Source organism: Pelophylax lessonae (genome assembly GCF_965119305.1).
Source record: "Pelophylax lessonae genome assembly, chromosome: 2".
In the NCBI taxonomy this organism is placed as follows: Eukaryota; Metazoa; Chordata; class Amphibia; order Anura; family Ranidae; genus Pelophylax; species Pelophylax lessonae.
Window position 1 is genome coordinate 42,064,558 of NC_138769.1, and position 25,694 is coordinate 42,090,251.

The 25,694-nt window shown below is 44.2% G+C and overlaps 1 protein-coding gene across 5 annotated transcripts in view; it reads right to left on the reverse strand.

Annotated features, from left to right (window-relative positions):
- BCL9 (BCL9 transcription coactivator) overlaps positions 1 to 25,694 on the reverse strand; it is a gene marked incomplete at its 5' end in the record, with an annotated part of 467,860 nt that overhangs the window by 27,843 nt on the left and 414,323 nt on the right. For all 5 annotated transcript variants that reach the window (XM_082245782.1, XM_082245780.1, XM_082245779.1 and 2 more), the window contains 2 exons: positions 12,848 to 15,089; positions 24,623 to 24,722. In XM_082245782.1, coding sequence (XP_082101908.1) covers positions 12,848 to 15,089; positions 24,623 to 24,722 — 2,342 coding nt within the window. The remainder of the gene's footprint in view (positions 1 to 12,847; positions 15,090 to 24,622; positions 24,723 to 25,694) is intronic.

Genomic DNA, 25,694 nt, shown 5'->3' on the forward strand with positions numbered 1-25,694 from the left:
AACGAAAGAGAAACAGGGTTTTCAATGAAAGCGGTTCACATCTATGTGTTGCAAAACTGATCCGGTTAAAAAAAAAAAAAAACTGCACGTTTTGTGGGGGTTTGGTGCAAATTTAATCTCCAGCTATGCCAAATCCCCTCAGAAATCATGTTAATTTGCATTAAAATCGCACCTGTCACAACAGAACTCGCACTGTGAAATTGCATCAGATTTAAAACCTGGATAGCACTGTGCTATTTTTAATGTGTAAACCTTAGGTCTTACATTTAATGCAGAATAGCTCCCTGAGAAGATGTTTCTAGGGAGCCATGAGGGTGCATTTCATAGTACAGACGTCTGCATCATCTATTTTGCAGTTGCTGTCTTATCAGAGATTAAAAAGGTAGATCACCCAAGATTTACCACTCCTGCAAATATCAGAGATAAGTATTAAAAAGTCAAACCCAGGCAGGCAGAACCTGCTTGTTTTGTGCACTTCAGTGACACAGCCCTGCTATAATAGAGCAAAATAATTGTTCTATAGAACATAAAAAAATAGGCATCAATGAACAGTTAAAGCGAATGAATCTAAGCACAAGACTCACAGCAAGGCTGATGTATGAGTGAAGTATTGTGCCGTCGCCAGAGAACAGCTCCTCTGCAGCAGTCCCTGGCTGGGCACAAATCAAATCCTGGCCGACATTTCATTAATGTGCCTGAGCTGTGCTGAAGTAAAGCCCCACCCACAATGCTCCAAAATTCTATACACATCGGGAGACTGCTTGTACCGTTTATTAGCTGCCAGAAGAAGGTCGGGCCACCCAAGTCATACATTTGTTCTGTGGCTGTTAAGGGAACTATAACATGACAAATACTAGTCATACCTGTGTAGATTCATCCTGCAGGCTTTACAGAAAAACAACTAGATTCTCTAATCTACGGATGGAGGAATTGCTGCTGTAAAATACTGTATTCAGTTGCAGCAACCGTGGCTGCCTGAATAGCCAAACAGCGACAGCATCTGAAAGAATGCAGTCATTGTTCAGGTGACAATTTTCAGTAAAGCATGCTTATTATACTTACTGTGGAACCTAAGGGGTTAATCCTCTGCATTGTGTAAAAATCTTCCCCTTCTTTCACTGTCCCCAATCTATCTCCTGATGAGAGCGCCTTGAGGGCACTCTGCACATGCTCAGTCTGGTGTATATTGCTAGAGAGGGCTTTTTGTTTTGGGAGGGTGCATGTGGCTCAGTACAAGGCCAATCAGCACTGTCCAGAGGGTCAGGGGTAATGCAGCCTTATAGGATAGTCAAAGGAGAATGAAAACTCCTCCTACAAGTTTAACCAGTGTTTAGCTGGACACTGATAGAAGTCATAAGACTGCTATATACTGCTGATGAGAAAAGGTATTTAGTGGTTTATCCATGTTCTGTGTAGTGTGGGAGACCAGATATAGTGAACGCAGGCTCCTGGGTTAAGTAACACTTTAAAGCGGAGTTCCACCCAAAAGTGGAACTTCCCCTTTAAATACTGCGGACCCTCTGACATGCCACATTTGGCATGTCATTTTTTTGGGGGGAGGAGTGGGTACCTAGTTTTAACAGGTACCCGCTCCCACTTCCGCTCGGGCCGCCTAGGCGGCTCCAGCGGAAGTTCTCCTCTCCCCCTCCCTCCTTGCTATCTTCTAGGACATGTCAGAGGTCCCAGAAGATTGCCCGGCCATTCACAACGCGCAGCGTGACTCGTGCATGTGCAGTGCGCACCCGGCTGTGAAGCCGTAAGCTGTCACAGCCGGGTGCCCACACTAGAGATGCCAGCGCTGCCGAGAGGAGAGGGAGAGGATCAAGGCTTCGGGCGGCAGCATCGCTTGATCATGGGACAGGTAAGTGTGTGTTTATTTAAAGTCAGCAGCTACACTTTTTGCAGCTGCTGACTTTTAACAAAAAATGAGTGGAACCACGCTTTAGTTTGTTCGGGCCAAACTGGCCCAAACAAACCATTTTATCTCATTAATATATGGTCGCTAGGTTTACTGTACAAGTTGTGTGCAATTGAGGTTACACACAGTATAGAGCACTGTGTTACGGATGCGATAAGAGACCTTCCTGTCTCACACCTGGCACAAAATAGTGTCAGTCTGAGTGGCGCTCAACCATTCATAGGCAGCTTTGTATTTTATAAATGAATACAAAGCTTCCTCCGAGTAGCTGATTAGGAAATTGTGACATCAGCTCGCCTCTGTCTAATCTTGCATAGAAATTACGTCAATACAATGAGGGCATGTGACAGTATTTTAAGCTGAAAAGGTTTGTGCAAGGGTTAAGGCTCCTTTCACAAGGGGTGGACTCCGCCTGCTCAGCAGGGAGATAATCTGTCAGCTGATCCCCACTGAGCAGACAGGTGACTGATCAGTGTCCTACCTGCTTATGCAAAGGGGAAAAAGACACAGCCTGCTTTCCTCCGAGTGGTCAGATGGAAACAGACCGCCTGTTTACATCCGACAGCCATACGATAGACGAATGAGGAACAGATCCTTATCCATCTTTTTTTACCTAGACAGGATAAGATTTTGGCAGGTGTCAATGGACACACACCTACCGCTCCACAGAGGCAATGGATGTGTGATTGGACCACCCGTGTGAAAGGGGCCTTACATGTGTACAATGTAAACAGACCATAGGGGCCGCCGTATAAACATCAACAGTGAGTAGGCAGCAGGCACCACTGCCGCCAATTACACACTACTGGTGCTTACATGTCAGCCCTCATTGAGTCATTCATTTGGTGGCAGCCCATGTGCAGAATGATCTCCGCTTTCAGCCATTCAGAATGGCCATGTCATTTTGCGCTTGTGCTGCCACATAAATGACTCAATCAACAGTAAACAGCAATAATGTGGAATTGGTGGGACCGCTGCCTACACATTGTTGAATATGAACCCGCAGCAGCCAATAGGATCTTTCTGTATTGTATGCAAACATATGTTGGCACAAGTGTTTACATATACACAGCATAAGTCATACACCGGACCGGTGCAGCTAAATGTTGTGTCAGTGTTGTGTGCAGGACACAATGACATCAAAAAATGCATGCAAGGCACAAGGGGGGGATTAGAAGTCCATGTGCAAGTCCCTGGAAATGGAGGACATAAAGGAGTCTGATGGGGATAGGGGTCCAAATAGGTTCCAGGGGTGGATGGAAGGCACTCGGGGCAAGCTGTCCGGTGGAGTGAAGTCAACTCTGCATATTGAGATAAAGGAAGAGAGGAAAGCGCCTGAGTATAGTAAAGGTTTAATATGGCACTAAAACGTAGTAACTCACATGGAGGTAAGGATTAGTGCATATGGATAAGTCAGGCTCCGGGAGGATGGTGTGGCTGTCCGCAGTGTATGGCGATGTCCGGCGAGGTCCAGGGAGACTTGGAAGAGCCTGCTCTAGCGTCTTCCTGATGGATGAGCAGAAACTCTGTGCGGCGGCCGGCAGCGTCTGACGTCAGGAACTGGAAGAAGGGCAACTGGGCTTCACAACGCGTTTCGGAGCATGCGCGAATACCCGGGCCGGGCATGCGCACTCCTTTTTCAAGTGTCCAGGCCAAGGGGAAGAGGACAGTCTTTTTATAGTCCACTGGGGGGCGTGAGTTTATTTAAGGCGGCAATGATAAAAGTGTACTAAAACTTAAGGTGGCAATCTACTGATTGGGATGACCGGAAAATGTATATTACTGATGACAGATGGGGGACATGGGAACAGCATGGAAATGCAAGGAAAGCAGGGGCTAATATATTGGTGCAATCCAAACGAGCAAAACAAGAAATGCAATAAAAATATGCCATCATACAATACTATACCAGGCATACTGACATCCACTTGGGTCTTTAGTTTAATTTTGTCCCTAGTACATCAATACAATAATACAGCTATGCCAACTGCCATCATCTAATGGTCCTTATTTCCACCATTCTACATACATATATACCCGTATTTTTATCATTGCAATTATTGATTTTATTGCCTTTCCATTGTATTTTTATTGCATTTCTTGTTTTGCTCGTTTGGATTGCACCAATACTACAGTTTCCAGTCATCTCAATCAGTAGATTGCCACCTTAAAGTGGAGTTCCACCCTAACATTATACTTACCTCCATCTTCTTGCTCCGGGTCACCTGAAAAACAAATGGATAAATCGCAATTTTTTTTTTTTCTTTTTTACTTACCTTGTTTTAGAAGAAAATATACTCCCTTTACTTCCTCTTCCTCCCCTCGGCAGCCACGGCGAGTCGTCACTTCCTGGCCTGCAATGATTCCTAGTAGCTGAACGTCATCGCTCCCAGGAATCAATGCGCCTGCACTGGCCCCGATGTCAGTTCCGGTGCAGGCGCCGTCATACCTTGCTAAACAGCTTCTGGGCATGCCGGGATGACGCTGCGGCACCGGAAGGGACGTTGGGGCCGATGCAGTGCATCGTGGGACAGAAGAAGACGGAAGAGGACACAGAAGAGGATAGCGCTGGCTTCAAGCTGCCCACACTTGAGATGGCAGCGCTAGAGAATACATTTTCAAGGTAAGTATTTCTTCTAAAAAGGTAAGTGCAACCCGGGACAGATCAGAGGCTATCCATTGTGGAATGCACTAGCCCCGACTGTCTCGGGGGTATTTTTATTAAAAAAAAAACTTTCCCAGGGTGGAACTCCGCTTTAAGTTTTAGTACACTTATCATTGCCGCCTTAAACTCACGAGCCCCAGTGGACTATAAAAGACTGTCCTCTTCCCTTTGGCCTGGACACTTGAAAAAGGAGTGCGCATGCCCGGCCCGGGTATTCGCGCATGCTCCGAAACGCGTTGTGAAGCCCAGTTGTCCTCCTTCCTGTTCCTGACGTCAGACGCTGCCGGCAGCCCCACGGAGTTCCTGCTCGTCCATCCGGAAGACGCATGAGCAGGCTCTTTCAAGTCTCCCTGGACCTCGCCGGCCGCCCCACGGAGTTCCTGCTCGTCCATCCGGAAGACGCATGAGCAGGCTCTTTCAAGTCTCCCTGGACCTGGCCGGCCGCCCCACGGAGTTCCTGCTCGTCCATCCGGAAGACGCTAGAGCAGGCTCTTTCAAGTCTCCCTGGACCTCGCCATACACTGCGGACGGCCACACCATCCTCCCGGAGCCTGACTTATCCATATGCACTACTCCTTACCTCCATGTGAGTTACTACATTTTATTGCCATATTAAACCTTTACTATACTCAGAGGCGCTTTCCTCTCTTCCTTTATCCAGTAAGCAGGGGGGGGGGGGGGGCGCAAAGATCCTCTTTTTTAATTTACATATGGGCACAGTACAATGTGCTCCTCCCAGTCTGGTCCATAGATGGCTACATTTAAATAAAACAGGTTACAAAAAGCCCACGGAAGGTGGTGGTGGGGGGGCTGGGAGGTACATTTTTCAGAGGGAGGAGGATCAGAGTGGAGATAGAACTGCCTTATGACATGCCCAGCTCCTGGCAAAGGGGAGAGAATTTCCCAAGATATTTACATCACTTCACTTGGAAAGAAACAGGGTTTTACTACCCAGCAATAATACTGAGGAACCTATTCTACTAGCTGGCAAATGGATAATATAAAAAATACAGAGTGCAGATAGTAATTGGTTTTCAAGTATGCATGCACAATTTTAACCTTGTAGTTAATGTAGCCTTCATACAGCTGTACAAAGCTTGTTAGCCATCATCTGTGCAGGACATGGACACCATGGCAAGGCTTGCGATGCCCCCCACATAAACCTGCGGTGAGACAGCACATATCACTGATTTGGGCAGTGATGGTGACACTCAAAATAATGTAAACTGCATTTAGGCAACAAAGAGTAGCCAGTGACAGCATCACTCGTCTGACACGAGCCTAGAAAATGAATCTCCTTTAAATACAATTTCCCTACGCCTTCTTCTCCGAGACGTACTTTATATGCAGAATCTGTGAACAGCTAAAATATGACATGTCCGCCGGACTAAAATGAATGTTCCCCAGACTCGGCTGTAATGCTGCCATGGTAACCGCAGGCCTCGAGCAATGCAAAAAAAAAAAAAAAATCAATGGTAATTATTGAAGGCAAAACAAGAGATAACTGCAAGAAATGCTAACAGTCAATGAAAATACTAGAATGCCTGGATTTCAGTCCGCCTGAAGAACATTTTAAAATGCAGAGAAAAAAGAAAAAAACAAAACCAAAAGAGTGGCTCAAGCCATGAAAATTCCTTTGTTATTACATTGAACCCTGCAGGGAAGCATAGGAGTGAAATGATTTGGATATAGAAAAACGCCCTTCATCCATTCACAGTGATTGGCTGACCTTTGAGACCCTCCCATGCACCTGAAAGACACCGAGAATGATGTGAAAGGTCAGCAAGGAGGCCAGAGTGCACTTTAACCACTTGAGCTCTAAAAAGGTTTTACCCCTTCGTGACCAGGCCATTTTTTGCACTGTGCAACTTTAACTGGCAATTGCACGGTCATGCAATGCTGTACCCTATATGAAATTTATATAATTTCACACAAATACAGCTTACTTTTGGTGGTATGCAATTGCCACTGTTTTTTTTTAATTTTTTGATATATAAACAAAATAACAAGTATTAGAAAATACTAAGATTTTTTTTTTCCTCCCCAAAGTTTTTGGTTATAAGACATCCAATAAAATCAAATTTCTTCATAAAAAGTTAGGCCAAAATGTATTCTGCCACGTCTTTGGTAGACAAAAAAAAAAAAAAAAAAAATCCCAATAAGTGCATATTAATCACTTGCCAACCCAGCTATAGCCAAATGACTGCTACAGCGCAGTAGTCCAGTTCTGAGATGGTGTCTATTGACATCCCCCCCCCAAAACCGCACCCCCTGCTCGCCCAGATCCAGGTAAGGGGCCAATCACAGCAGCCCTTTACCACGTGATTAGCTGTTTCCAATCACAGCGGATCGCAATGCAAACACACTTGCCAAATATCGTCATTCCTTTACGCTGTCACAGCATTAGGAGAGTCTGTAACCGGCTACTGTGAAAGGGGACACCTACACTGATAATTAGGGCAATGAGCTTCAGTGCCGCCCCACCAGTGCCAATCAGTACCCGCCAGTGCAGCCTCAGCACCGCCCACCAGTGCAGGAGAAAAATTACTTGTTTGCAAAATTTTATAACAGAAAAACTTTCAACATTTTTGGGCTTTTTTCATTTGTTTAGCAAAAAAAAAAAAACTCAGCGGTGATTAAATACCACCAAAAGAAAGCTCTATTTGTGTGAAAAAAATGATAAAAATTTCATAGGAGTACAGTGCTGTAAGACCACGCAATTGTCATTCAAATTGCGACAACGCTGAAATGAGTCCTGGGAAGGAAGGGGGTGAAAGTGCCCTGTGGGCAAGTGGTTAAATGGTTTGTGTGAAAGTTATAGCGTCTACAAACCATGGGATAAATTGTTAAAATTTGATCAGTCCTGATGTACTAAAGGCCTATTCATTTGAGGCCTTTAAAATGCCAGGACAGTACAAATCCTCCCCAAAATGACCCTTTTTTGGAAAGCTATCCCTGTCTGAGAACATAAAAACATACACACTAGTTCATGGAGCTCAGCATAGTCTTACTTGCTGCTGAAGTTCTCCATACCCAGTTCCTAATGTGCCGTTACCTTGGAATTCTCTTTCACACGTGCGCGGAGACGTTGCAGGGCTTTGCCAGATATTTAGGACTGGTCAGAGGCATGTCATGTGTCTGTTCTTAACCACTTGCCGACTGCCGCACGACTATTTACGTCAGCAGTCAGCCCCTCACAGGTAGAGCGACGTAGTACTACGTCGCTAGCCTGTGAGGGTCTAGGGAGCGAGCACGCGCTCCCGGACCCCCCTCCCCCACGCGTGTGACTGGCGGACCCGGATCGTCGGTGCAGAGGGAGAAAGGCAGGCGGCTGATGTAAACAAGCCGCCTGTCATTCTCCCCTGTGTATAAACAGTGATCATACGGTTCTACTATGTAGGACCGTTGATCACTGTTCATACACCTCAAGACACAGCCAATCACAGTTAGAATCACGCCCCTAGGGACACACATAACCCCTCCCTCTCAAAAAAAGTTAACCCCTTTACTGCCAGTGTAATTTTACAGTAACAGTGCATATGTATAGCACTGATTACTGTAGTAATGTCACTGGTAACCCCAAAAGTGTCAAAAATGTCAGTCAAGGGTCCGATCTGTCCGCCGCAATGTCGCAGTACCACAAAAAAAAAAAAAACGCAGATCGCCGCCATTACGCGTTAAAAAAAACAAAAATCTTTTCCTTTGTTAGTAAACGTGATAACTTTTGCGCAAACCAATCAAAATACGCTTTTTGCGATTTTTTTTTTTACCAAACTTCTGTAGCATAAAACAAATTGGCCGAAAATGTTAAATTTTGATTTTTACATTTTTTTGGGGGGGGGAATTTCATATAAAAAAAAATTTGAAAAAGATTATTTTTGCAAAATTTACACTTTTTTTTGTTAATAGCGCATGATCAAAAAAAAAAAATAATCACACAGGTGATCAAATACTGCCAAAAGAAAGCTCTGTTTGTGGGAAAAAAAGGACGTCAATTTAGTTTTGGTACAGCGTCGCACGACTGCGCAATTGTCCGTTAAAGTCACGCAGTGCCGAATCGCAAAATACCCCCTGGTCAGGAAGGGGGTAAAATCTTCCGGGGCTTAAGTGGTTAAGCAGGGAACTTCACACATGCACAAACAACCCAGGTCTGCCATGTATTTGTGACCACATGCAGGAGATCCCACAGGTCTTCTAGATCTCATGATACTTTCGAGTGAAACACTACCTCCTGGTAGGTGAGGTGACATAGCAGGAGGAGTCATCCTCGCCTAGGGGGGAACTAAGGAAGTAGTCCCCACCTAAATAAAAAGGGGGGGTTGGGAATTCAGTGTGGGAAGAGGGTGGACTCCAGGCAGGGGTATACACCATTCTGTCAGATTAGGATAGTATCTATGAATAGTTTGCAAAATACAACCAATGCTTTTCTGCTTAGCACAGCACAGAGATTACACTTTACTGCTTATCCAATTAAATTTATGACTAACCACTGATAACCTAACACCCTCTAGACATTCCGTAAGCAGTCATTTCATTGTGGAAAAAAAAAAAAAAAAGGGAAAAACGTTTTCTACCACAAGTTACCCCAAGAGGTGGCATCAGGTAATATCAAAACAATCCTACTAGTTACAGTATTAAGAAACAAAAAAAAACAAAGCAGAGGCTACGTAAAATGTTGCACAATATTTGCTTATAGGTTTATCAATGCATATTTTCCAGAAAAATACACTAACACTTTTGTTAGTGCACACAAACAATGAAACACTCAATGGTTTGTAAAACCTAAAAGGTGGGATTGTATTGAGTAAATAGATTCCAAACATGTTAAGCCTCAAAACTTCAAATGCCAGTTAAAAGGCGAAAACTACAGTACCCGAAAATGTCCATAGACGACACTCTAAAAGCCATTATAGGTTATTTAGAGCAGGGCTTGACAAATTTGACTGAAATCTAGGAGCCAGCTAAAAAAGTTAAGAGCCAGTTTTTTTTTTTTAAACAACCAAGCTTTATTTAACCACTTCCGCACTGTTCACTAGAGCTCTACTGCAGCAAAGTGGCTCGATAACGTCTGGCGACGTAGACCTACGTCACCAGACATTCCCCTCTCTCGCTCCCGCTGTATTCAGTCACAGCGGGAGTCGGGCCAGGGGAGGAGCGGCGGCGATCGCCGCTGCTCTTCCCCGATCGTCGGGGAATCGAGTGTGGAGATCCGCCCGCTTGTGTAAACAAAGCGGGCGGATCTCCTAAGTGACAGGCAGGGTCAGATTGCAGGGTTCAGCATAGCTGAACATCCGATCTGTCCCTGTGTCACATAGTCCCCTCCCCCCACACACGTCAGTAAGCACCAGGCATACATTAACCCCTTGATCACCAATAAAAATTAACCCCTTCCCTGCCAGTGTCATTTTTACAGTAACAGTGCATATTTATAGCACTGAATATATATATATTATATATATATATATATATATATATATATATATATATATATATATATATCTCAACATTTTTTTAATAATGAAAAAAAAGGAAAACTTTTTTTTTTTTTTTTTAATTTTAAAAATAAAAATAATAATAACCACACTCCCTGTCTACTCTCCTTTAAGTAAAAGGTAAGTGGACAGGGAGATGAAGCCTGCAAAAACTTCCCTCTCATCTCCTCTTGGGAAGGAGATGAGAATGCATTGAGAACAGGCAGTGGAAAGTCATTACTCCCGGCCACCACAAGAGGGCGCCAGTTCCCCATTGGAAGCCTCTCATCTCACAGAAGGCGGCCGAAAAGACGGGGCCTCAATTTTCGGACGGCGCGGAAGTCCGTGCACTCGGGGAGGAGGTGGGGGCGCAAAAGGGACAGGACACCTCCTGCAGGGCACCCCAGGCGCCAGGTCGCTAATTCTAGTCGCAAATGCGACCTGGCGCCCAGGGTTTGTCGAGCCCTGATTTAGAGATAACTGAATTGTGTCCCTAGAATTGGCTCGCAGCCTCCTCTCCAATTCATCCCAAAGGTGTTCTATCGGGTTGAGGTCAGGACTGTGCAGGCCAGTCACTAAGACATTGTGGACAATTTCATGCTTCCAACTTTGTGGGAAGAGTTTGGGGATGGCCCCTTCCTGTTTCAACATGACTGCACACCAGTGCACAAAGCAAGGTCCATAAACACATGGATGAGCATGTCTGAGATGAAGGAACTTAACTGGCCTGCACAGAGTCCTGATCTCAACCCGACAGAACACCTTTGGGATGGGTATTGATATATTGTGAGGATAGCCAATGCGCTACCACACTAGATATAATAAAGGGGGAACAGGGTACGGATCAAAAGTGCAAAACTGAGTGCGAATCAAAGTGCAAATATGAAACCGATAACCTTTTAGAAAGAAAAAACAGCTGCCGATCCCAAATGTATCTCCACATATGCCTGAATAGTAGATGATGTAAATGGATAGTAAATAGATAATGTAAATGGACAAACTGAGTTGGGATGGATTACTGCAGGGGGGTATTGACCAGTGGGACAGCCCCCATGGGTGTGTCCATGCTAAATGCTTTTGTTTCTTAACTAAGTCTTATGCCTAGCTACTCCTGCGGAGCAGAAGTCAATACCCAATAGTGATGACTTATGAGGGGCGGCGACTGTCGGAGGACGTAAGAGAAATATATATATATGATAAAATATGCGACTTCTAATACTATGGTGAAGCAGAACTAATCATGCACTAGATAAGTGTCAATATATAAATTGATGTGCATATAAATAATGATTCAGATGCGTAGAAAAGAATCGGATGAAAAAGGTTGAAAATCACACAATTAGACAACATTTTTGAGACAATTATCACTTTGAGATACCCGTTTGATTTTCAACCTTTTTTATCCGATTCTTTTCTACGCATCTGAATCATTTATTTAATTGTACATAAATTTATATATTGGCACTTATCTAGTGTATGATTAGTTCTGATTCACCATAGTATTATAAGTCACATATTTTATCATATATATATTTTTTCTGTTATATTTATGATCTATGATATATTTATTATACATCTTTGAAGATACCTTTCTTTAAACAAGCGCCTATCCATTTACAATTATCTACCTTTGGGATGTACCTGACCTCACAAATGCGCTTCTGGAAGAATGATCAAACATTCCCATAGACACACTCCTAAACCTTGTGGACAGCCTTCCCAGAAGAGTTGACGTGGTTATAGCTGCAAAGGGTGGGCCAACTCAATATTGAACCCTACGGACTAAGACTGGGATGCCATTAAAGTTCATGTGCATGTAAAGGCAGGTGTCCCAATACTTTTGACTATATTTAGAATACACACACACTGTATAGATAGATTTCGATATATAGTAATACATTGTTCACCCACTAAATCCAATACAATCTGAAGAATTAAATAACACATTTATTCTTAGATATTTCCGGCCTGCGTTGACAGGCTTTAGGCCCCTTTTACATGGGTGGACAGATTGGGCCCACCAGTCAGTTTTTTAGACTGACTCGCTCGGACCATCCATTGCACTATATGGAGCGACATGTGTCTGGTGACACCTGCCCACATCCGATCTGCTAAAAACAGACAGATGAGGAATGTCTGGTGAATCGAACGATTGTCTAATGTAAACAGACATGCGGTTTGTTTACATTAGACCACCCATGTGTCCGTGTCTGCTCTGCATCATCGAAGCGGGCATGGACCTGTCAGTCACCTGCTCAGCGGGATCAGCAAAGAGGTCCCCTGCTAAGCAGGCGGATACGCTGGCAGACTCCACCAGTGTGAAAAGGGCCTTAGGCTTGTGTCGTTAATTCAAGATAAGTTTGAGATGCTTCTGAAAATAAAGACGGACATGTGCACTTGACCTGCAGTTGATCTCCTTCTGATCTGCATTCAACCTTCTAAAGCTGCATCAACCTGTTTCAAGCTGCTTTTGAATGCCCACTAAATTATATTAGAAGAGAAGCAGTAGTGACATGAACAAAAGTCCATTAACACAAGCCCATTAGCAAGAAGAGTGAATCCACTATGCAAGCAAAAATTTCCAGTGGGAAATTGCACAAATAGGAGCATGGAATACAACCATACAAACAGCACAGCAACCATATTGATTGTCAAGGTCATAAAATATTACCTTTTGGCAAACTTTACAACGCACGCTTTTTAATTCATTTGTTTCCTGTTAAAAAGTCTAAAGATAACCTACATTACTTATAATACCATGGCAAAAAGGAAGATACAGATGGCAGAACTTACCAGTTTCCATATTCCCCATCATCGCTGGTGATGTGATGCCAAGCGGCGGTTTGTGCTGGTTTGGGGGTATTCCTGGACTTTGCATTGGAGGCTTAGGAGAAGACGTCCAACCTGGGGAAGGTACAGGTAAGGACGGAGACTTCAGGTGGACAGGGGAAGCAGCAGCAGACCCCATGACGGGCGGGGACTTAATGGAAGCAGCAGCTGCTGCTGTTGGTCCTGTCAACATCCCGGCTAACTGAGAAGGTGTTTGAGGGGATTTAAGGTTACCAGAAGGGGAGCCTAGCATCGGAGACTGAACCTGGCGCATGGTTGGGGATTTTAAAGGATTTACACCAGGAGAGTTTACTTGACCGCCAGAAACAGAAACATTATCCAAAGGCTTACGGCCCAGGCTGCGTTGACCGGGCGGCGCAACGTTGAGGTTGCCCGGGTTATTGTTTGGGTTGAGAGGTAGAGGTGGCATGTGGCTGAGACGGCTGTTAGTCCTTTGATCAGGCCCCATCTGTTCTCTAGGGTTCCTCAGTACTCCTCCAGGGACCTGGGACATATTGAGATAAGGTCTGGAGCCCATAGCGTACTCCTGTTGGGAGTGTTCAAAGGGTGCAGAATGCATTTTTTGCTGGTTAGGAAGCATTTCATTGCTTCCAGGCCTCATCTTAATCATTTCATCGGGGCCCATCACATCTCTCAACTTTTGAGGCATTAACTGCTGGTTAGAGTTCATGTTGACATTAAGGTTCATGTCAACTTTCATGTTCATATTGCCCGGACCCATGCCAAACTCTACCTCTCGGTTTGGGCCCATGTTAGGAGGCATCCCTTTATGGAATTCCATCCTTGATGGGCTCAGTGCTGCATCTCCAGGCATACGAGGAAACAGACCACTCCCAGGCTCCATACTCCTTTGAGGTGGCATAACTCTGTTTATTTCCATGACAGGTCTTATGCCCTCCATAGCAATGCCAGGGGGCATGCCAAGCTGCTTTTCTGATACGTGCTGATGAAAAATCTCCTCTTGCAAACCCTGTGGGTTGGGGAAGCGCTCCCCTCGTCCTGGGCCACTAAATATGCTCTGTCCAGGGGGAAAGTTACGTCCATCAGGAATTTTTGGCACCTCATCTGGCCAATTAACACCGGGAAGCCCAGGTCTGGATCCAGGATTTGGTACATTAGGTCCTTCCATATCAGGGTTGATCATTCCAACAAAACCAGGTAGTCGCATTTGGCTTCCAGGCACATTTGGATGAGGGGGCATGCCTTTCGGGGGCATTGGATGCAGCATGCCCATTCCATCCGGGTAAGGCTCTGGACCACCAGGACCCCAACCTTCCCCAGGGTCTCTCTGGTAAGGAGGTGGAGGAGCCCTGACCATTCCTCTGGGTCCATGCGGGTGTACCATCATGTCCTGCAAAGATCTCTGTTGCACCACTGCTTGCTCCTGTTTGCGTCGCTTTTCCTCATAGAACTCCTGCTGCAGTTTCAGCCAAGCCACCTGCTCTGGGGTCATGTGATCAAGGTGATCTTGGCCAGGCTGAGGATTCATCGGTGGAGGTACCATATCCTCTGGTGAAAAAGGCATGTCCCTATGTCCTTGGGGGCCAAATGGCATTCCTCCATCAGGATGAGGCCCTGGGCCTTTGCCTAAGTTTTGTGATTGAGCCATCATTGCCTGTATTGGCCCTTCAAGTTTTTTCTGAGGATTGTCCAGCATTCCAGAGTTTTGTTGAGGCCCAACACTTTGGCCTGTAAGGTCTTTTATGGCAAACTCTTTTTCATCAGGGAAAAGCATCCTTTGGATGTCTCTAAGGGTTTGTAAAGACCTTTCTCGATGCTCCAGCTGTTCTTGTGATAGTCCGTCAGGATTTTCGCCTAAAGGTGGTTGTTCCCCACTAGGCACCGGCTGTGAGGAACTTTTTGTCTCCGTTTTAGTCTCTACTGGAGGAGCAACGTTCCCTTGAGACACTGGACTGGCAGCTTGGTTGTTGGGGGTTGAGCTTTGCCCACATCCTTCAGTCTGTAATACATTAGAGTTGGCAGGGCTGCTGGCTGCGATTTTGCTCTCCACAACTCCTCCTTCTTGTCCAATAGAACAGTGAGGAGCTGCAGGCTTGGAAGGCAGTGCTGGGCCAGGTGGGTTGGATTGCACTTTGGCCGGCTGTGAATGGTTCTGCTCCTGGGGTGTAGGCGCCCGTGGGTTTGCTTTCGGTTCATTCCGAATACTGGTAGGGATTGGAGTATTCTGCAGAAATAAAATAAAAATAAATAAATACATGTTTGCTTGGGAAGGGGGGGGGGGGGGACTTACTTTCACTATAACTGCCAATAGCATCCAAATTTCATCTGATTTTACTAGTATGTAAAAAAAAAAAAAAAAAAACTCAAATTAATATTTAAAGCTACTGGACTGAACAATTTGTGGCAAGTGGGAGAAGGCTACATTTAGCAAAAAGACCTCAACCTCTATGTTAAACGTGGTCTCCTAACTACAAATTCATTCAATATCCTTCACCTTAAAGATTCACATTTTAGAAATCTAAGTGATCTGTTCAATTAAAGTGCATGTGTGGGGAAAAAAAAAAAAAAAAACTCATACACCGGTTACCATGTTATGTCTTTTTAAAAAAAAAAAAAAACTACAAGAACTTAAAGCAGAACGTCACCTAAATGGTTGTCTCTTTTGGGGGGGTACCTAGTTTACACAGATACCCGAAACTCCCACTTTTGCTCGAGTAGCTAAGGCGATCTGAGCAAAAGTTCTCCTCTCCTTTTCCCCACAGTCTTCTGGGACATGTCACAGGTCCCAGAAGACCCGAGACCCTTCACAAAGTGAAGCGCTGCTTGCCCATGCGGAGTAGATAGCCAACTGTGAAGCCAAAAGCAGCATAGCCAGCTGCCCACAATTAGAATGCTGGCACCAGGAACCCGAAGGCTAGTGAAGAACTACAGTGCCTTGTGAAAGTATTCGGCCCCCTTGAACTTTGCAACCTCTTGCCACATTTTAGGCTTCAAACAAAAATATATAAAACTATTTTTTTGTGAAGAATCAACAAGTGGGACACAATCATGAAGTGGAACGGAATTTATTGGATATTCCAAACTTTGTTAAATAAAAAAAACTGAAAAATTGGGCGTGCAAAATTATTCAGCCCCTTTACTTTCAGTGCAGCAAACTCTCTCCAGAAGTTCAGTGAGGATCTCTGAATGATCCAATGTTGACCTAAATGACTAATGATGATAAATAGAATCCACCTGTGTGTAATCAAGTCTCGTATAAATGCACCTGCACTGTGATAGTCTCAGAGGTCCGTTTAAAGCGCAGAGAGCATCATGAAGAACAAGGAACACCAGGCAGGTCTGAGATACTGTTGTGGAGAAGTTTAAAGCCGCATTTGGATACAAAAAATTTCCCAAGCTTTAAACATCCCAAGGAGCACTGTGCAAGCGATAATATTGAAATGGGAGTATCAGACCACTGCAAATCTACGAAGACCTGGCCGTCCCTCTAAACTTTCAGCTCATACAAGGAGAAGACTGATCAGAGATGCAGCCAGGAGGCCCATGATCACTCTGGATGAACTGCAGAGATCTACAGCTGAGGTGGGAGACTCTGTCCATAGGACAACAATCAGTCGTATACTGCACAAATCTGGCCTTTATGGAAGAGTGGCAAGAAGAAAGCCATTTCTTAAAGATATCCATAAAAAGTGTCGTTTAAAGTTTGCCACAAGCCACCTGGGAGACACACCAAACATGTGGAAGAAGGTGCTCTGGTCAGATGAAACCAAAATCAAACTTTTTGGCAACAATGCAAAACGTTATGTTTGGCGTAAAAGCAACACAGCTCATCACCCTGAACACACCATCCCCACTGTCAAACATGGTGGTGGCAGCATCATGGTTTGGGCCTGCTTTTCTTCAGCAGGGACAGGGAAGATGGTTAAAATTGATGGGAAGATGGATGGAGCCAAATACAGGACCATTCTGGAAGAAAACCTGATGGAGTCTGCAAAAGACCTGAGACTGGGAGGGAGATTTGTCTTCCAACAAGACGACAATGATCCAAAACAAAGCAAAATCTACAATGGAATGGTTCACAAATAAACATATCCAGGTGTTTGAATGGCCAAGTCAAAGTCCAGACCTGAATCCAATCGAGAATCTGTGGAAAGAACTGAAAACTGCTGTTCACAAACGATCTCCATCCAACCTCAGTGAGCTTGAGCTGTTTTGCAAGGAGGAATGGGCAACAATTTCAGTCTCTCAATGTGCAAAACTGATAGAGACATACCCCAAGCGACTTACAGCTGTAATTGCAGCAAAAGGTGGCGCTACAAAGTATTACCTTAAGGGGGCTGAATAATTTTGCACGCCCAATTTTTCAGTTTATTTGTTAAAAAAGTTTGAAATATCCAATAAATTTCGTTCCACTTCATGATTGTGTCCCACTTGTTGTTGATTCTTCCAAAAAAATTACAGTTTTATATCTTTATGTTTGAAGCCTGAAATGTGGCAAAAGGTCGAAAAGTTCAAGGGGGCCGAATACTTTCGCAAAGCACTGTAGCCTGGATGGAGATGGCACTGGATCCCTGGACAGATAAATGTCCTTTTACTAAAAGTCAGCAGCTACAGGATATGTAGGGGGCGGACATTTAACTTTTTAAAGTTTTCCAGAGTGAACCTCTTTAATACTAAGTGATCCAGCTAGAAATAAAGTTGGCTGAAACTTCCTATTGTGTGCTGAAAATACAGTGCTTCTGCCACAAAGAAACAGAAGGAGAGGGGGAGAAAAGGCAGACAGCTGGCAGTATAGGATGGGATCCAGTACTGAGAATGTAAGTATTGGGGAGGTAAGAGAAGGGGATCTCCAGCAAGGGGCAAATCAAGCAGGGCTGACAACACTGCTAAGAATTTTAATCAGCTTGATTGGCTTGCTACAGGAAGTTAGGAGCCCAATGAATTACTGGCAGGATCAGATAGTTTACTGCACTTGAAGCTTTTTTTTCCCCCCACAGACTGCCAGAGCTGCATTTTTTTTTTTGTGGCAATACTTTATGAAGATTTGCAATTACAAACACAAAAAGAGATAAGATTGCTAACAATACACCTCCAATACAATAAATAATGGCATTAAGCAAGAGTGAGCAGGTAGAAGCTCAACTGAGCAGAAGGCCCATTACATTCAAGGTATGTACAAGGCCTTGAAAAAAGTATTTATACCCACTGAAATTTTACACTTTTTCTCATGTTACAACCAAAAACGTAAATTTATTTTATTGGGTTTTTTTTGTGATAGATCAACACAAAGTGGCACATAACTGAAGTGCAAGAAAGGATAAATAGTTTTCAACATTTTTTTTTACAAATAAATACCTGAAAAGTGTGGCGTGCAACTGTATTCAGCCCCCTTTACCCAACTAAAATTTTAGTGGAACCAATTCCCTTCAGAAGTCACCTAATTAGTAAATAAGAGTCTACCTGTGTATAATTTAATCTCATTATAAATACAGCTGTTCTATGAAGCCCTCAGAGGTTTGATAGAGAACATTAGTGAACAAACATCGTCATGAAGGCCAAGGAACACACCAGACAGGTCAGGGAGAACGTTGTGGAGAAAATTAAAGACGGTATAGGTTATAAAAAAAAAAAATATCCCAAGCTTGGAACATTTCAAGGAGCGCTGTTCAATCCATCATCTGAAAATGGAAAGAGTATGGCACAACTATAAACCTACCAAGACATGGCCGTCCACCTAAACTGACAGGCCGGGCAAGGAGAGAGTTCATCAGAGAAGCAGCCAAGAGGCCCATGGTAACTCTGGAGGAGCTGCAGAGATCCACAGCTCAGGTGGGAGAATCTGTCCACAGCACAACTAATTAGTCGTGTGCTCCACAAATCTGCCCTTTATGAAGGAGTGGCAAAAAGAAAGCCATAAGAAGTCCTGTTTGCATTTTGATACAAGTCTTGTGGGGGAAATAGCAAATATGTGGAAGAAGAGGAAGGTGAGACCAAAATTTAACTTTTTGGCATAAAAGCAAAACTCTATGTGCGATAGAAAACAACACTGCACATCATCCCCCTGAACAAAACATCCCCACCGTGAAACATGGTGGTGGCAGCATCATGTTGTGGGGATGCTTTTCTTCAGCAGGGACAGGGAAGCTGATCAGAGTTGATGGGAAGATGGATTGATCCAAATACAGGGCAATCTTCGAAGAAAACCTGTTAAGAGTCTACAAAAGACTTGAGACTGGGGTGGAGGTTCATCTTCCAGCAGGACAATGACCCTAAATATGCAGCCAGAGCTACAATGGAATGGTTTAGATCAGGCATGTCCAACCTGCGGCCCGGAACCACAGGCAATGCGGCCCACTGCCCCCTGACCATTTTTATTTTTTTTGCGGGGCAGGAAGTTGAGTCGGGGGCATGGCCACAGAGGTTTCCAACTAACTGGAGGCTGCCTCGGATGGGATCATCAACTAGTTGTGTTAAATTAGTGCTGGGGGGGGGGGGGGGGGGCGCGGCAGCGCGGGAAGGGGCGCAGCAGCGTTTTATTACTTGTATACCTTAACTGTAGTATATATTTTATATGCGGCCCGAGAAAATTTCTCTACACTCAATGTGGCCCAGAGAAGCCAAAAGTTGGAAACCCATGGTTTACATCAAAGCATATTAATGTGTTAGAATGGCCAAGTCAAAGTCCAGACCTGAATCCAATTGAGAATCTGTGGCAAGACATGAAAATTGCTATCCATCCAATCTGACAGAGCCTGAGCTGTTCTGCAAAGAAGAATGGGCAAAAATGTCCCTCTCTAGATATGCAAAGCTGGTAGAGACATCCCCAAAAAGACTTGCAGCTGTAAATGCAGTTAAAAGGTAGTTCTACAAATGATTGACTCAGGGGGGCTGAATACAAATGCACAACAAATTTTTCACATATTTAATTTTAACAATTTTTAAAACCATTTATCATTTTACTTCGACTTCACAATTATGCTCCCCTTTGTGTTGGTCTATCACATAAAATCCCAATAAAATACATTTATGTTTTTTTGTTGTAACATGACAAAATGTGGAAAATTTCAAGAGGTATGAATACTTTTTCAAAGCACTGTATAGAATTGAAGTATTTTTTTGAATGCATATGTACTGGAAAGTTTTGCAAATTATATATATTTTTTTAGATTTTAGTTATACAGATGCTTCAAAGTTTGTAATATGTTCAGTTCTTTTTTTATTATAAACTTTTAACTATTCATAAGTTTATCTTTTGATCTGATCCATAAAATGTTATGCATGTGTGAGCACATTAGGCATTAGTAATGTGCAGCAGTAATGGAACATCTATGCTGTGACCCTCGCCATCCTATTTTATGTATTTAAGGCCCGATGAAGGGGATGCATCCCTTGTACAGGTAGCTTTTATTCCCTTTTGATCACTAATCTTCTTCAGCCTTTATTTCTAATGGACCTTAGCACTTGAACATTCACACTATTAAAGGGATGCCAGGTTAACCCATATTTTCTCTGTCTAGTTTCTAATGTTTGCACCCTCCCCCCCCCCCCACATTTGGCACTTTTTTTGGGTAGTTGGGGGGGGGGGGGGCGTGGCGTTATGTTGCACCTCACTTTCCGGCAAGGAGCTCTGATGAAGGTCCGCCGGACCTTCAGAGCGCATGCGCCGCTGGTATCAGTGGCTGCATGCAGGGTGAATATCTCCTAAACCATGCATGTTTAGGAGATATACATTTTACCTACAGGTAAGCCTTATTATTGGCTTTCCTGTAGGTAAAAGTTAAAAGCAGAGTATACTACCGTTTTAAAAGTCAGCAGCTACAGTATTTGGCCAAAATCTCTTATCCTGAATGCAATTCTTCCACATTAAGGAAAGGGAGGTTGAACCTTCCCCAACTGCAGCAGCTCCTAAACTATGCAAATAGCCTGTGTGTACATGTAAACAAAGGCTTTTATAGTTTGAGTTTAGGCGCTTTGGCAAAAAAAAAAAAAAAAACCTCCTAAACTCAAGTTTAGGAGCTGCAGTGTACATGAAACCTAAAGGGCCATACACACTATAAGATTTTCTGAAGACTTTTTCCTTCAGACTTACCAAAACCATATAATATGAGGTCAAACCTAAACACTTTCAATTTGTATGCAATCTGGCAGGCCCTTGCAGTACCTAGAAAAGGTAAATCTGAAGCTAATCCAGCTTTAGGCTGCATTCACACATGGGCTTTTTGAATCACTGGCAGAATCGCCACGTGATTTCAAAACGTCCAGGTGTGAATGACAAATTGCACAGAGCACATTTCAGATGCCATTCATTTAGATAAATTGAGCTGCAATCCTGGCAAACCGCATCGCGGGAAGCTTTTTGCCCAAAAAAGGTCAGGACCTGCCTTTGGGCAACATGCTTCACGTGATTATTATTATTATACAGGATTTATATAGCGCTAGTTTGCGCAGCGCTTTACAACGAGAGGGCAGACAATTCAGTTACAATACAGGACAGACTGGAGTAAGGAGTTCCATAGAATTGGAGAGGCTCTGAAAAAGTCCTGGAGGAGAGCATGGGATGAGGTGATGCCATTTTTTACTCAGCAGAACTGCACCGCTATTTTAGGTGCCATTCAATCTGGGTGTTTTGAAATGGGAAATGCCCATGTGTGAATGCAGCCTAAAAGAGCTCCCAACCTGAGCAAGTTGCTGCTTCAAAAAAGGATGTCCACAATTTAAAGTACAGCATGTATAGCCAAACAGAGTTCTATTTCTGTTTTAGATAGGAGTAGGTAAGGAACAGAACCCCGTCATATTTATCGCATCTGTCTCCTCTGATTAGATTGGTCCTGTTTGTAATGAGACAATTTCCAGATGCTAAAGTGATGGGAAATCTGAAATTTTTACACTTATCAGAACAAGAGGAGAAGGGAAAAGTCAATGGGGACACCTGTAAAAGTGACAACTGTTTGAGAGGATTCAGCTCACTTTGTAGAGATTTCCTCCCCCTTCCTGTTGAGCCTCTGGGCTAGGAAGTGTAATCTCTCCAGAGCGACACAGAAAATAAACAGGTGTTTTTAAAGGCAGGCGCTACTTTATCTAAAACAGAAAAAACAAACAAGCCTACGAGGTATGCACTATGGCTCCGTTCACACTGGGGAGACTTGTCAGGCAACGGAGATGCCTGACAAGTCGTGCTCCATTCAGTGCAATGGAACTGTTCTAATCTGAGCGACTCAAGTCCCTCCGACTTAGAAAAATTTGATTTTTGACTTGCCTTAAATCCATTTCTCTGAAGTTCATTGACAGACACAGCTCCTGATTCTTAACCATTGGGTTATACTCTCAAAAAGGTTTGATCTCTAAAGGGCTGTAAGCGTATGTGTTTGCCTCCGTCCCTTAATATGAACACTGGAGTTGTTTGGTGCCTCAAACCAAGAAAAAGGAGTTGGGACTTTATGGGCAAGTAACTTTGTATATAAGGATGTAGATGCATTCATAGGTGTTGGGTTAATGACCCAAGGTGAGTACGTGAGTAAAGATTAGAGGGTTTTGGTGACATTAGTGATATGGTGACTTTTGTTAGGAATCTTTATCTCTGTTCATCCATGCTGATTGAGCTTGGAAAGTGGTCACAGAGTTTCCCAATGGTTATCCCACGCATTTCGGCTATCTTAAAGCCTTTGTAAAGGATTATATATCACCATATCCGAAAGGTATTAAGATATAGGTTCAATATCATACAGGCCAATGGTATTTAAACCATGGTGTAAAATAATTTTGTACATACATACATACATTTATTTTGGCCTGTTCCATGCAAGTTTCTTTTGTCCCTTGTTTTGGTGGGCTGTCCTGGAATGGTACATAATGATTACATGCGTATTTGTTATATATGTATTTTGGCGATTCCATAAATGAAAGCAGGGAGGGGCATTTTTAAGACTCACAGACTTGTGCTGCGACTAAATGCAGCTGCGGTCCTTGAGGTTCCAAGTGGAGGGCCTCTGTATTCCCGTCTTTTCAGTATGGGTACTGTATGGGGATATACTAATCGACTGTGGTGAGTAGGTATTGTAGACAACTATCTTAAGGGTGTTTGCATATTGCATATAAAGGGAAGTGTGGAGAGACTTGCATGTTTAGGATTTTTTGTGGTGTCAGGCAGCGCTGCTTGCGTCCTTCCTTCTCCCTCCCTGCGAGGGAAGCGAGGACGGATGCGGTTCCCTGGCCTTTTAAGTCCGCTCGCGCATGCGCACTAGGCGCCGCACGTACTCGGACATAGACGTCTGTCACGCGGTTTAGCCCCTATTGCGTATGCGCCGCTTGGTGCGTGCGTATCGAGACTCCGTCCAGATGTCTATTTTCAGCCGTCGACACGGAGTATTAGGAGCTATTTATCCCTTAAGGGATCAGATTGGGGTGTAGAACACTGCTGATACTGACCGCCGAAAATCATAGAAGCCGCATCTAATGTGGGTGGCTGTCGGCCAGGAGGAACGCTGCGACTCAGACCGAGGCCAAGTCGTATGTGCCCTCGCGAGATGTTTAAATCGCAGGCCAGCCCCGTCCAGTGGGGCTAGGTCGCGGCCGACCTAGCGCGGAGCTGAGGCCTGCGCACTTTTGCTGGCCAGACTGGGGGGACCCTCTGGATCTAGATAATCCAGTCCGTCAGTTGATAGTAGATTCTCAGAGGAACAAAAGACCAAAGATAGGAAAAAATCAATTTAAAAAGGAAAAAAAATGCCAGGACCAGAGATCCCAGCAAGGAACTAGGTCCTTACTCGTGACTAGGCAGAAAAAAAACTCACGGTTGGACCTCAAAGGGTTTGCCATTTCCACTACGACCATTTCCAGATGGATCAGACCTATTAAATTAGGGGTCAGGTTCCTCCTTTCCTTGTTAGGGCACACTGTACTCGGGCGCTTAGTGCCACCTGGACCTTCTGCCACCAGGCATCAGTGATGCAGGTTTGCAAGGCGGCCATCTGGTGGTCTGTGCACACTTGTACAAAGTTTTAAAAGAAGTGGATGTGTTGGCATCTGCGGATGCTTCTTTTGGCCGCAAGTTTTTGCAGGCTGCCGTTTAGAGGACTTGGTCCACTTTGAGGATGTATCGTTTTTTTTTCCAGGTGAGCTCCAGTTTTGATTGAGCGCCATGTTACCTGGTTGACTATGGTTAGCCTTGGGAATATTTTTCTGTGGTTTTCTCACCCCTCATGTTTAACACTGCTTTGGGACGTCCCAATGGTTAAGAATCAGGAGCTGTGTCCATCAATGAGTGAAAGAGAAAATGGAATTTCTCTGATGATCATTGATGGACACAGCACCCACCCCCTCTGTGGATTTGGCTTTCTTCTGACACTGCTTGTAACAAAACCGAGTGCCTACAGCTGAGTGTGGGAGTACACCCCCTAGGACTGCCCATAGGTGTAGTCAAGCTTTTCCCTGCCTAGTGTCCTGCTCGTGTAGGGGGCAGTATAACCCAATGGTTAAGAAGAATCAGGAGCCGTGTCCGCCAAAGAACGAAAGAGAAAATGTTTGTGCACTACTTGGGGGAGACTGCGGAGCGGCTTGCATTGACTTGTTGTCTGCAAGCCACGCTAAAGTCACGCTGTACGGGGTGGCTTCAGAGTCGGGCGACTTTGAAGCGGCCCCAGTGTGAACTGAGCGTAAGAGTGCATGTTCAGATTAATGGAAGCATTTAGTGTTGGTCCTCTACGGCAAACATCTGTAAGAGAAGTAACATAAGTGAGAAAGAAAATAAATAATCCCCACCGTAGGCGTTGAAGTGCGTTCAGCTTTGCTGTTTGAGGTGCTCTGTATGTGGAAGAGGACAATCGATTCCGCCTGTCCCTTCATGACCGCTTCTGCAGCTCTGCGGAGGAAAACAAAATCAGAGATCAGGCTGAGCAATATTCATAGGCAAAGACTATACTAGAGCTGGCCATAGAGGATTAGAATCTAGGCCGGTTGAGCAAGGACCGGCCAAGATTCAAACTATGTACGGGTAGGCTGATTGTACCAAAGTCGATCCAGTGACTTAGGTACAACCAACATGTTGGATTTTCCATGTGATTATTGCTACTGCCTATAGCTGCTAGCAATAATCAGTGTTCTCCCAGCAGGTATGGCTCCCTGCTTAGCCCCACCCCCCACACCAAGCGCAATCCCCAGCACAGTTATCTGCAGCTAACGGAAAGCTCAGGATCTAGTCTTGTGATCGTAAGCTTTCAGATCATGTGACCGTCGTGACAGCCAATCATAAACCTGCCCCCAGCATCCAAAACCCCTTTAAAGCCAGGAGGCACCGGCACCAAAGGGTTAACTGTTGCTACGAGAAAGCACAACTGGACTGAGGTCTAATCAATCTACAAATCTCTATACGTAATAAAAAAAAAAGTATACAGCAATTCTGTAAATAAAGTCACATCAACAATCACTAAAAGAAAAAAAAAAAATGTTTTTACTTTTTCATTTAAATTAAATGCATGTTTCCATGGATACATAGGGGGAAAAAAAATCACTGCATAATATTGTCCTCATTAGCTCACACTATATAAGCAGGCTGTGATTTCTACTTGGTTGTGTCCTCTTTTCACAAGATGGGTGCACTGGACAGCGGCCACCGGGCTATAATGGGAAACTATGCAGTGTCTAAAGACATGAAAACAATGATACTGGTTGTAGTCAGACCATGTGATCCAGGTTGTCTGAGCTCAGAGGGACACAGCCACTTACACAAACTCACTTAAAAGATTATGTACCTGCAAAGAAGCAAAGGAATATTTGCCTCCCCTGCTGCCTGCACCACTGAGCACTGCTCCCAAGTAGAGCAATCACAGCTAAA